A 13943-nucleotide genomic window follows, 5' to 3' on the forward strand; every position below is an offset into this window, starting at 1 on the left:
AAATTGGACCAGTATGACCCCATGGCTCAATATAGATGCTTCACTTTCTGCCTGTAAAATATACCAGTTGTAGTGAGTAACTGTTCCCACCAAGTTTTGGCTGATGCTCTAAGTGGGGACCCTACTGTCTGGCCTACCTTGTTCATCTGCCTCATTCCTCTCATCCCTCTAAAGATTTCTCTTCTAGTTTCTTTCTTGGGTACTCCCTCCACCATGGGAGGCAGACACAGAAGTCCATCAGTGTCCCCAGAGAGGACAAGCAGAGAAGAGGTCATGAACACTTGCAGAACCTGAAGACCTGGTCTCTTAAAAAAGAAGTTGTAAAATATCATAGCCCATCAAGGGACAAGTCACTATCTGAGTTTCTTGTCTCCTTCTTCTATATTGTCTCCCTATCCTAAGACCCAGTTGCATTATAGAGGGTTTTTAGAGACTGCCGGATGATATTTGGCTTACCAAGGTCAGTAGGGAGATTTGCAGACAGGTTTTGTATTCCCTTCTCCAGTTCTGCTGCATGAATCCTTGGAGACATTTGGTTTAAGTGATCCAGAGTCACAGAATTTTGGAATTGTAGAGAAATTTAGAGATTATGTCATTCAATACCCCTACACACACATCTAGACCATACAGTTAATACGGGCAGAACTGAGACAAGAATGCAGGTCTCCTGAAAGTCATGCTGAACACCCTGCTACCCACAAATTAGAAAATCAGACCAATTTCTCCTTGTCCACCTGATTTTTTTTTAGAACCAATTAGTTTATTCCATGCTCCCAGCCCATGTATAATCCTTTTCATAAATTAAATTTTATTTTTTAGTGACTCAAAGCTTCAGGATAGTAAGGAAAGAAAGGTGAAGCATATGAGGATTTCCTCTTCTACATCCTTCAGGGCAGGGACCAGTCATCTCTTTTACAGAGAGAACCACTGACCACCATCTTGATGCCTGTGTGACAATATTTTAACCAGACATCTTCCATCTACAAAGCCTCATTAAAAGTATATTGTCTTCTCTTGAAAGCTATAAAAAGAAGTAAATTTGAAAATGCAAAGCAACCCTCCAAAAGCCAGGAATGGATTATCATGTGATTCTTCATTATAACCTGTTCAAACTCTAATTCCACTCTGGAGAGTGGTGACAACATTAGCCATCCCCTGGTCCTTTTCTGTTTGCTCTGAAATAGTCAAATTCTTCATACCCTCCTTGCTGAAGGGACAAAAACCCCCTCTTTTTCACCATTTCTAAGGTGACCTAAGATTAACTTAATTAATGAAGGGGAAATGAAATGAGGCAAAGGAACTATAAAGCTTTGATAGTGTAGTTACAAAGGCTTAAACACACCGTTTTATTACTTCCATGTACCCTTCTGGGGGAAAGTCTACCTTCCCATCCATCTTTTCCCAGGCTTGTCTTTGCCAAACATCCCAATAAATAAGGGTGGTAGCCGGGGGTATCATGATAAATGTTTAACAACCAGTTCCCCCCCCAAAAAAATTAACCAGTGATACACCTTTAACTTTAACCTACATTATTAGCATTTTCTCCCTCACTTTCTTAAGTCTAGACAATCAACAAAATAAAAAATCAGTCTCTGATTTGTAGCCTTTGCTGATTTTGGAGGTATAAAGACTGACGCTGAAAATTTAACAATCAGTTTTTTAGAGCCTGTTAAGCCCAGCTCCAGCATTCCCCCAATAAGGGAAATATCACCTTGCCCACTGTCTAAATGTTAAATTGAGAGGAAGCAGAATTACTGAAAAAGTCCCTGGATTTACAGTCAGAAGACCTGAATTCAAGTCCTGGGTATACCACTTATAAGCTATGTGACCTTGAACAAATTATTTCACCTCTCAAATATCCATTTCCTCATCTGAAAAAAGTGAGGATTGGATTAGATGACCCTGTTGTTCCCTACCAGCTCTATTATGCAGAATTCTGTGATTCTGCATAATATTCTTTTCCTCTTTGCCAGTGACAGAAAGGTCTTTTTTAAGGGTTAATGGATCCCATCACCTCTTTTTTAAAATAATTTTTTAAATTTATTTCTAATTTTCAACATTCAGTTCCACAAGCTTTTGAGTTTAAATTTTCTCCCATCACCTCTTTCTAAGAGTTGCTTTATAAATGAAAGATGTTCAGATCCACTTAGATAAAACGTAAAAACTATGAACTTTAAGTCATTTCTTGACCAAGGACTTTATGAAAGATTTCAAGTAGTCATTGTCTGTGGCATCTAGGGCCCTGATTGGGAGGAAACAGTTGACCACTCATTCAAACATGGAGCCTTCACTCTTCCCAGGGAGGTCAATACCCCACAAACGGTGTTGTCTTCTCTTATCTCCTCTTGTTCCATTTCAGTGAATTCACCAAAGAACGGGAAAAGGCCAAGTCTAGGGGGACCTTTCAGAAGCTTAGGGAAAAGCAGCAACTGGAGGAAGACCTGAAGGGTTATATGAACTGGATCACCCAAGCAGAAGTCATGGATATCGATGATATAAGAGAAAGTTTGTATACAGTCAGCTAAGAGGACATTTCATTTATTGGCCCAGAGACACGGGGGGGGGGGGGGGGGGGGGGAGGGGTTGGGGGCGGAGAGGAAGAAAGAGGGAGGAGGAGGGAGGTCTCCTCAGGATTTTATGTAACCTCACCAGGGAAGCTTATTGTCAGAGACTGACTTCATCCCAGTATAATCTGGGTTTCAAGCCAAACCAGTGGCATTTTAACATGATATATGTTATAGATATAGATCTCTCTCTCTCTCTCTCTCTCTCTCTCTCTCTCTCTCTCTCTCTCTGTATGTATGTGTGCTTCTCTCTTGAAGACTATTTCCTATCAAAGAAGTTTAGCTTTTCCCTCCAAAATTCTCCTATTAGAAACCCTTAACATAACTTACTTAACCAGTCCAAAGTCATGCATATGCAGTCCACAAAATGCCCCAGACTTGGATTAAAACCCAAATTACACTAATGTCTCTTTAATACAGCTATGTTTTAGGAAAACATTGTCCTACATAAGGGTCTTACCTTGGGAAAACTTTCCATATGTGCCAACGTGGGACATTTCCTCAGAGACAGCAAAGCCCATCTGCTTGTTTGGCTGACTATTTCTCTTGGGTCTCTAGGGAAGCTGTCATCAGATGAAGGTGGATCAGACACAGAAAGTCTCTATGAAATTGAAGGCTTGAACAAATTCATCCAATTTCTGTGAGTATCCACAAAAACTGACTGTAGACATAATGACTATATGTTGTCCATCCTCAGGAAACCTGGGAAGTCAGCTCATTTACCCATTTGGGAAACTCAACTGCCAGTAATTAGTTTTCCAAATATCCAGACCAACCGTCTTTCCACCAGTCTGCAAAATGTGCCAGAGAAGTATGGGATTTAGAATTGGAAGAAACCACAGAGACACTGAGGCCAAAATTCTCATTTGATAGATGCAGAAACTGAAACCCAGCAAGGTTAAGTTACATACCTAAGGTCACAAAGGGATTAAGGAGTACAGCATGCTTTCAAAGCCAGCTTCTCTGCCTCCAGATCCTATGGTTTCTCCCCTGCCTCTCTGCTTAGTCCTTTTTCACATTCCCTTAGTGTGTGGGTTAGGAGAGCATCCACCATCTAGCTTAGGATGACTTAGGGGATGCCTCCCTCACAGAAATTCCACCCAAACCTGAACAGAACAGACAAGAAGGGCTAGTTGGCTGATTGGTTTTTCCTACTCTCTTTTCATCTTGTTGTTACCTGAGTTTCTTTAAGCACAGGGCACACGAGAATGGGCATGGACTGCTGGCCATTGCTGCATCTCACCTGAGAAATGTGCGAGTAGCTAATTCTCACCCTCACACCCTATCAGGCACTGAAACCACAAAGACAAGTTATCCCCTGAGCTTACCTCTTCCTTAAACCACCTTTTCTCACTTCTCCTCTACCTCCCCCACTACACACACACACACACACACACACACACACACACACACACACACACACACAAGTGCTAAATGCTTTACAGATATGATTTCATTTGATCCTCACAACAATCTTAAAAGGTAGGTGCTATTATTATCCCCATTTGCAATTGAAGAAACTCAAACAGAGAGAAGTTAAGTCAGGGATGGGGAACCTGTGGCCTCAAGGCCACATGTGGCCCTCTAGGTCCTCAAGTGTGGCCCTTTGACTGAGAACAATATCCTTAATAAAAGGATTATTCTGTAAAACTTGGATTCAGTCAAAGGGTCGCACCCAAGGACCTGGAAAGCCACATGTGGTTCCCCATCCCTGAGTTAAGTGATTTACCCAGGATTATCCAGCTACCAAGGCTGGATTTGAATTCAGGTCTTCCTGAGTCCATCTACAGCACCACCTTTTGATTCCAGATGACCAATAATGAAACTGATCTTCCGCCTTTCTCCATAAAATGCTATGGATGGTAGGTGCAGATGGAGGCATATAGTATCCCAGACACCATCTGCAAGCTAGTTTGGCTCCTCCTCAAAACGTCCTACCTTCCTGACACAACAATCCTTCACCACAGACACAGTTTCGTAGGAATTAGTCAGAGGACCTTCATTCCACCAGGCCCATTCTTAAAGCCCATGGCCTTATGGGAAATGCATTTCTTCCACACAAACATGACTCTGCTATATATTATTTGGAAAGAAGCTTACAGGTGGAGAGTGAGGAGTTGGAAGACAGGTGTTGAATAGTTTTGTTTGTGAATAATGGAAAAGATACTGGGGATGGGGCAAAGGGTCTTAAAGGCAAAGGAAATTCTAAACACTAGGAGCATGGCTCCAGATCTCCCTCTTCCTTGTTCTTCTCCATCTTACAGCCGACACTGGAGACAATGGAATCGTATATTCCGCCGGAAATGTCAAGCAGTTGTGAAATCCAAGGTCTTTTATTGGCTGGTGATCCTGGTTGTGGCCCTCAACACCCTGTCCATTGCATCAGAGCACCACCTCCAGCCACTATGGTTGACCCATTTGCAAGGTGACAAGGGGCCAAAGGGAGGTCAGAAACAGCTCAAAAGACATATAGTGTGGTGGATCAAGAGGTAGCCAGGTGGATGACACCATGTCAGTCAATGAGCGTGTATGAAGCACCTACTATGTTCTAAGCACTGTGCTAAGGGATAGGAGAACAAAGAAAGGCAAAGAATGGCCTCTACCCTTAAGGAGCTCACAATCTATGACAGACAAGATGCAAACAGTTATACAGAAATAATCATGGCGAAAAAGATCCCTCCTTATGGTGCAAAGCCTTTGATAATATTCACAACAAAATGGGATAATACTCAGCATGCTGGAACAAATAAATAGGATGAATTCACAAAATTGTAATAATAGCTAGCATTTATGTAGCACTTTCAGGTTCACCAATATTATCTTATTTGACCCTCCTAACAACCTTGAGAGGTAGGTACTATTGGTACCCCAATTTTATAGATGGGGAAAACTATAGCAAACAGATTAAGTGACTTATCCAGGTCACACAGCTAGTAAGTGTCTGAGCTGGATTTGAACTCAGATCTCCTGTGACCTCAGAAGTCATCTAGTCTAACCCTTGCCTGAAGGATGAATCTCCTCTATAACAAATTCAGCTTCTGCTTACAGTGGTAGGGAGCTCATTTCTTCAAAGGGTTAGAGCAGCTAGGCTCTGTGCATAGAGTGCTGTGCCTGAAATCAGGATGTCTCCTCTTCCTGAGTTCAGATCTGGCCTCAGACACTTACCAGCTGTGTGACCCTGGGCAAGGTATTTAATCTCATTTCCCTCAGTTTCTTTGTCTGTAAAATGAGCCAGAGAAGGAAATGGCAAACCACTTCAGTGTCTTTGCCAAAAGAAAAACCCAAATGGGACCACAAAGAGTCAGACATGACTGAAACTGACCAAACAGCAACAGCCCTCTGTAACTAATGGTCAGCAAGAGTTGTTTGGGGCATACGGAAGTTGTTATTTGACTTGGTCTTCCTGACATTCTACCTACAATGAATCATTGCCAATCCAAAATGTTCATACTACTCTATGTCACAACAATAATACCTGTTTCCTGCAGTGGTGACAACATAAAATTTTGCTATATTTGTTCTTTTTTTTGGCTGTTTAAATGATATCTTAAAGTTATTTGAATTTGCCTTTATTAGAAAATGTAAAAAGTTTTTAGGTTTATACTAAGGAAAGAAATAAGCATTTATTAAGTGCCTACTATGTGCTGGGTATTGCACTAAGCACTTTATAAATATTATCTATTAGCAATTTGTATTTCCACCTTCTAAATTTGATTGCTAATGGGGTATTTGATGATTTTTCCATTGAAGGCTGATTTCTAGGTTATCTAGTACAGTTCCTTATAAATTTTGAGTATCAGATATTTTCATGTTTACCATATTTTCCAATCTATTTCTCTTCTTTTTATTTTAGCAATATTGCTTGTTGTCATGCAAAGATTCTCTTCTTTGTATAAGAATACCCACTAATTTTATATTCAAAGCTTTCTCTGATTTGTTCAATATGCATCTTTTTCTTCTCTCCATAATTGAGGTGAATGTTCCATTCATTTTTCTTCATAATTGTTTATTATTTTAAAATATTTTTACATTATTAAAGAAATGAGAGTTTCTTGTAGTATATGGTATAACCAGTAGCTCCAACTCTGGGAGATGGGGAAGGAGGCTAGTAAACAGCTATCAAATATTCCCCACAGTTTTATTTGAATAATGATTTCATTCCCCAGTCTTGGGTTTATTAGCCACTAATCCCTTATATTCATTCCAGTCTATTTCTGTGTCCCTATTAAATTTTATCTTATTAGAAATAAGCTCTGTCCTATGAAAACAGATCACTTTGCAGAATTTTCAGGTCTGAGACTTTCAGTATATAGTAAGATTCCAAGTTTGGACTCCCATGATCCAGATTCACATTCTACCATAAGCAGGTGGCAGGAAGGAAAATAGTCTTTTAAATCTATGAACTAGCATCCTTTCTGTATGGGGTGCTGAAAGGAGGGTCTAAAAAAGGGCATGGATGCAGGAATAGATACTCTCCTTATCCTCTGGGAGCTGCCAGTTTGCCGACTACTTGTATGTGCGAGTGACTTGAACAAGTCACTCACTCCATGGCTTATTTCCTAGTTAAGAGGAAGGTTAAGACTATAAAGTCTCTTCCTGCTCTGAACACGATGACCTTGAAAAATTATGTGTGAACTGAATTTTCATAAATCAAATCATTCCATTTTAAATGCCCAAGAGAAACATAACAATGTTTAAGGAAATTCTTCCATGAAACCATTTGTAAAAGAAGGGAGGATTCCTCCTTGAAAGGAAATTTATTTTTTGGAAATTTGTATTTTCAAACATCAAGTTTCTTGACATGGGTCACACCTGCTATACAGCACTAGAATATTTGGACAGAACCAAGAACTACTATGCATTTATTACTGTAGTGGTAAGTTAGTAGACATAGTTTCTGTATTATGAGGCTTACAGTCTGCCATATACTTTGATATAACAACATACCTAGGTGATATAAAGTGATATATAGATAGATAAATAGATAGCTAGATATGTGGGTATGTATATATGTGTATACATACATACATATATACATATATACATACATACATACATTCACACATATATACATATATAATCTTTAATTATTCATCATGCATCACGTAACACATTGAAGATTAGGAGAACCTTTGATGAACAATCTTTTTTCCTAAGTCTAGACTTGATTTATTCCACCATTTTTAAAAATATTTATTTTATTTATTTTTATTTATTTAAAATATTTGTTTATTTTGTTTATTTAAAATAACAGTTCGAACTTTAATACAAAAAGACCCCAAAAAAGAATATTTCTATGTACATAGCACAACATAAAAGAGGATTTAATATAAAACCATGAATTTCCATTTCACACTGTTTGCTTTTAAAAAAAACTATATAACAAATACTATGCATTATTTCCAAAGATATCCTGCTTTTTTGCTTTTCCTGATATAAAGTCTTATAAGGTTTCATCTGAGAATGGGACCGAAATTCAGCTTTACTTAGCAAATCTTTTATTCATAGGGAGTACAAATTTAAATTGTAGACCAGATTGTGAAGAGGACATTTATAATACCTAAACAATCTTCAAGGACTTTTAAGCATCATCATTTTTTAAAATTTATTTATATATTTTTAGATTTCAACATTCATTTCCACAAAATTTTGAGTTCCAATTTTTCTCCCCACCTCTCCCCTCCCCCCACCCTAAAATACCTTGGATTCTGATTACCCCTTCCCTCAATGTACCCTCCCCTCTATCACACCCCTTCCCTTATTCCTATCTTCTCTCTTTTCTTGTAGGGCAAGATAAATTTCTATACCCCATTACCTATATTTCTTATTTCCCAGTTATATGCAATAATAATTCTCAGCATTCGTTTCTAATACTTTGAATTCCAACTTCTCTCCCTCTCTCTCCCTACTCATCCCCACTGAGAAGGCAAGCAATTCAATACAGGCTATGTATGTGTTGTTTTGCAAAAGACGTCCGTAATAGTCATGTTGTGTATTGCCCTCCGTCCTACCCTGTCCTCCCCTTTTTTTTCCTATTCTCTCATTTGACCTTGTCCCTTCCCAAAAGCATTTACTTCTAGTTACTCCCTTCTCCCATTTGTCCTCCCTTCTATCATTCCCTTCACCCCACGTGTCCCCCTCTCCCATACTTTCCTGTAGTGTAAGATAGGTTTTCACAACAAATTTAATGAGCATGATATTCCCTCCTTAAGCCATATGTGAAGAGAGTAAGCTTCACTTTTCCCCTCTCACCTCTTCCATTTTCTCTTCCACTGAACAAGATTTTTCTTACTTCTTTTATGAGTGATAGCCTGCCCCATTCCATTTTTCCCTTTCTCCTCCCAGTATTTTCGTCTCTCACCCTTTAATTTAATTTTATTTTTTATGGATATCATCTCTTCTGATTCAATTCAACCTGTACTCTCTATCTATATGTATGTGTTGTGTGTTTGTGTTGTGTGTGTGTGTGTGTGTGTGTGTGTGTGTGTGTAATCCCTCCACCTACCCAAATACTGAGAAAAGTCTCAAGAGTTACAAATATTATCTTTCCATGTAGGAATGGAAACAGTTCAGCTTTAGAAAGTCTTTTATGATTTCTCTTTCCTGTTTATCTTTTCATACTTCTCTTGATTCTTGTGTTTGAAAGTCAAATTTTCTATTCAGTTCTGGTCTTTTCATCATGAATGCTTGTAAGTCCTCTATTTCTTTGAAAGACCATTTATTCCCTTGAAGTATTATACTCAGTTTTGCTGGGTAGAAGATTCTTGGTTTTAATCCCAGTTCCTTTGACTTCTGGAATATCCTGTTCCAAACCCTTTGATCCCTTAATGTAGAAGCTGCCAGATCCTGTGTTATCCTGATTGTATTTCCACAATACTCGAATTGTTTCTTTCTAGCTGCTTACAACATCTTCTCCCTGACCTGGGAGCTCTGAAATTTGGACACAATATTCCTAGGAGTTTCTCTTTTCAGATCTCTTTGAGAAGGTGATCAGTGGATTCTTTCATTATTTATTTTGCCCTCTGGTTCTAGAATATCAGGGAAGTTTTCCTTGATAATATCATGGAATATAATGTATGGGCTCTTTTTTTGATCATGGTTTTCAGGTAGTCCCGTAATTTTTAAATTGTCTCTCCTGGATCTATTTTCCAGGTCAGTTGTTTTTCCAATGAGATGTTTCACATTATCTTCTATTTTTTTCAATCTTTTGGTTTTGTGTTTTGTATGACTTCTTGGTTTATCTCATAGTCATTAGCTTCCCTCAACTCCACTCTCTCTTTTAAAGAACTATTTTGTTCAGTGAGCTTCTGAACCTCCTTTTCCATTTGGCTAATTCTGCTTTTTAAAGCCTTCTTCTCCTCATTAGCTTTTTGGAGACCTCTTTTTCCAATTGAGTTAGCCTATTTTTAAAGGTGTTATTTTCCTCAGCATTTTTTTGGTTCTCTTTAGCAGGCTGCTGACTCGTTTTTCAAGATCTTCTATGGCCTGGGTCCATTTCATATTCATTTTGGAGGTACTAGAGGCAGAAGCCTTGACTTCCTCTGACAGTATGCCTTATTCTTCCTCATCCAAAAGGATGGAAGGAGACACCTGTTCACCAAGAAAGTAACCTTCTGTGGTCTTATTTTTTTTCCCTTTTTTGGGCATTTTCCCAGCCAGTTATTTGACTTCTGAATCCTTTGTCACGAGGAGGGTCCTAGTCCTCCTCCTGCCCCCAGTACCATGCTCAAGGCTGAGATTCAGATCAGCTGCTCAATTCCTCCAGGGGCTTCAAGCTGAGCTTCCTGGATAATGGACCCAGGCTGCTTCCACAGCCACCACAACCACCCGCCACCCACTGCTGCTGCTGCCACTGCCTCTGCCACCACCTGGGGCCAGTGCTGGGGGGACCCTATTCCCCTCTCGCCTAGCTGGGAAAGCTCTCCCACACTGACCTTTGGAGCTTTCTTTGTCGCTTGTGGGTTGAGGGATCTGGGACCCTCCCTGCTGGGAATTCTGTCCCAGAGGTCTGCTCAGGTCCTATTCCTCCCAGTGCCATGTGGCCAGGGCTGGGCTCCACTCCACTCAGTGTCCTGTGAGATAGACCTTTCCTGTCAGCCTTCCAGGTTACCTTTGGCTGGAAATCTCTTTCACTCTGTTGTTCTGTGGCTTCTGCTGCTCTAGAGTTTGTTGAGAGTCATTTTTTACAGGTATTTTGTAGGCTGTGGAGGAAGCGCTAGAGTATATGCATCTTTTTACTCTGCCATCTAAGCATCATCCTTTTAGAAGTAAAATATTACAAATAATTGCCCTAATAATTATAAATCAGTCTTCTCTTCTCTATGATCATTAAAACAGGTCTCCAAAGGGCCCCATTAGGCAACACATGGAATAATTAAAAGAATAAACTTCACTTCCCTAATTTGTAATACAAGGTTCTAGAAAGTAATAACACTATATTTCTTTTTTAATAGGAGATAGGGACTTGATCTGTGATTTAATTGGTAGAGGGAACTTCTAGATGAGGATATGCTCTCTTTCCATGCAAGTCAGTAACACAGAGTCTTAGAGAGTTTGTGAAGAGCATTTGAGAGGTTAAGTGACTTCTCCAAAGACAATAACCAGTATATACAAAAGGCAGATTTTTAATTCATGTCTCTCTGGCTTTGAGGCCAAGCCTCCAGCCACTATACATTCTGCTTTATATAGGTTATAATTAAAACTTTTCACTAATTCACCTTGATTCATCTTCCCTCAATTTAGACCCATTTTAGTGAAGGTTTGATGTACATAGGCACTGAAGGAAGATTCTTGAGTAATTGGAGTGACCTGAGTTGGGTGTGTTTTATTAAGGAAAATTTCGTTTATTGTTTTTAGTCATGTCCAGTGCTCTGTGACCCCATTTAAGGTTTTCTTTGCAAAGATGCTACAGTGTCATTTCCTTCTCCAGCTCATTTTACAGATGAGGAACTGGGGCAAACAGGTTGAGGGACTTGCCCAGGGTCACACAGCCATTAAGGGTCTGAGGCCAGATTTGAACTCAGGAAGATGAGTTTTCCTGACTCCAGGCCCAGCACTGTATTCATTGCACCACCTAGTTGCTGGTCAATTTCATAGAAAAAAAAAAACAAATTTTGCTCTGAGTTTGAAGGGAAAAAAATAAAGGAAACAGCATGAAGAAAAGGATAAAAGAGTGGTCAAGACAAAGACGTAGAAATAACCAAAAGGTGGATGGGAAAGTAATCCTGAAGCTGACCCTATTCTGGTATTACAGATGTGGCCAACCGTGTGCTTCTGATCCTCTTTACCATCGAGATGCTGATGAAGATGTACGGTCTGGGGCTTCGACAGTATTTTATGTCTGTCTTCAATCGCTTTGACTGTTTCGTGGTGTGCAGTGGACTCATAGAGATCATTCTGGTGGAGTCCGGGATCATGACACCCCTTGGCATCTCTGTCCTCCGATGTATCCGTCTGCTGAGGATCTTTAAGATCACCAAGTAAGGAAACTGGGGGCAATTGAGGGAGGAGGACTCAAGGGTGTCTGCTCAGAACAAGAGTCTATCAAAATTCTGGGTTTCTCAGTCCTGCCCTCCCGTTTTTCCTCATTTCATTGCTGTATGCATAACAATAACTAACTTTTACATGCTGCTTCATGTTTACAAAGTTTTATACATATACATAATATAAATATATATGTATATACCGATTAAATTATTACAACAACCCTATGAACTAGGTGCTAATTTTATGCCCATTTTACAAATAAGGAAACTAAGGCTGAGAGAGGTTGAAGCGACTTGCTTGGGATTGTACAGTGTCTGAGGAAGGATTCAAACCCAGGCCTTCCTGAATCCAAGTCCAGTGCCCTGACTATTATAACACATGTACTTTCTTTTTTCATTTAGACTTACAACCTAGGTTCATTTTGAATGAAAATTACTCCTTTCCTTTTAGGATTGATTTTCCTATCTCTGCCTCAGCTACTTGGTAGTCAAGAGAGTAGAGACTAGAAAGAAGATGAAAGAAAGAATAGAGGGAGAAAACAAGAGCAAAGGAAGGCAGGAGACAGAGAGAACAAAGAGAGAGGAGAGGGACAGACGGACAGACAGACAGCAGACTTTAGGTAAACGTTATCTTCCTGGGTCTCTCAGTCGTCATCCATAAAATGAATGGGGTGACTAGGTGATCTTTAAAGATAGAGTGTCAGGCCTGAATTTAGGAAGACTCACATTCCTGAGTTCAAATTTGGCCTCACACACTCACTAACTCTGTGACTCTGGTCAAGTCCCTTAACTCTGTTGACCTCAGTTTCCTCATCTGTAAAATGAGCTAGAGAAGGAAATGCAAATGTCTGCAGTATCTTTCCCATGAAAACCCAAATGGATCATGTAGAGTCAGATACATCTGAAATGACAGACAAAATGCCTTACCAAAAGGACCTATGAGTGTGTTGGAGCCAGCTCAAACTAACTAAAGAGCTGATTGTTAAATTCTCAGTGTGAATATTTCTCCCTCAGAAATCAACAAACACTAAAAATCACTAAACACTTAAAAAAATACTAAAAATCGCTAAACACTAAAAAAAGCAAATTGTGCATTATTTCGTTGATTGTCTACACTTAAGAAAGTGATGGAGACAAATTTTAATAACACATTAAATAGAGGTATACATCCTGAGTCCTTTTTTTTTTTGTAAGCCCATTATTAGATATTTACCAGCACGTAGCTGTGTCAGTTTCCAAATTCTATTAACCTATAAAGTAACAACTAAAGCCAGAACTTCTGACTCTCTAACTAGTCCATTCAATTCAGCAAGCAGTTATTAAGACTTATGCTATGGGGACAGCTATGTGGCACAGTGGATAGAGTACCACCCCTGGAGTCAGGAGGACCTGAGTTCAAATCTGGTCTCAGACACGAACTGTGAGGTCCTGGGGAAATCACTTAACCCTGATTGCCTCAAAAAGACATATACTAAGGTGTAAGACCCTGTGCTGGTCCTTTCCCCTCTGGTTTTAACAAGCTGGGCAGGTTCATCATCACCTAGGCTGGAGGCTGCACATGGGTGAGGGCTTCCCACCCACTGGTCTCACCTTCCTTTAGGTACTGGACATCTCTGAGCAACCTGGTGGCCTCCCTGCTCAACTCTATCCGCTCCATCGCCTCCCTTCTTCTCCTGCTCTTCCTCTTCATCATCATCTTTGCCCTCTTGGGCATGCAACTCTTTGGGGGCAAGTACGACTTTGAGGACACCGAGGTGAGGCGCAGCACCTTCGATAACTTCCCCCAGGCCCTCATCAGTGTCTTTCAGGTGAGGCAGCTCACTCACACCTGGGAGTCAGACTGGGCTGCCGCTCAGCATGGTGGGTGGGTGGGTGGTCAATCAGTCCTTACTTT

At 40.0% G+C, this 13943-nt stretch overlaps 1 protein-coding gene across 1 annotated transcript in view; it reads left to right on the forward strand.

Annotated features, from left to right (window-relative positions):
* The window catches only part of CACNA1S (calcium voltage-gated channel subunit alpha1 S), a 102322-nt gene that overhangs the window by 39309 nt on the left and 49070 nt on the right, over positions 1-13943 (forward strand). Inside the window, exons 8-12 of the mRNA XM_072648237.1 lie at positions 2360-2505; positions 3123-3204; positions 4829-4989; positions 11818-12043; positions 13650-13857. Coding sequence (XP_072504338.1) covers positions 2360-2505; positions 3123-3204; positions 4829-4989; positions 11818-12043; positions 13650-13857 — 823 coding nt within the window. The remainder of the gene's footprint in view (positions 1-2359; positions 2506-3122; positions 3205-4828; positions 4990-11817; positions 12044-13649; positions 13858-13943) is intronic.

Source organism: Notamacropus eugenii, chromosome 2, assembly GCF_028372415.1.
Source record: "Notamacropus eugenii isolate mMacEug1 chromosome 2, mMacEug1.pri_v2, whole genome shotgun sequence".
Taxonomy (NCBI): domain Eukaryota; kingdom Metazoa; phylum Chordata; class Mammalia; order Diprotodontia; family Macropodidae; genus Notamacropus; species Notamacropus eugenii.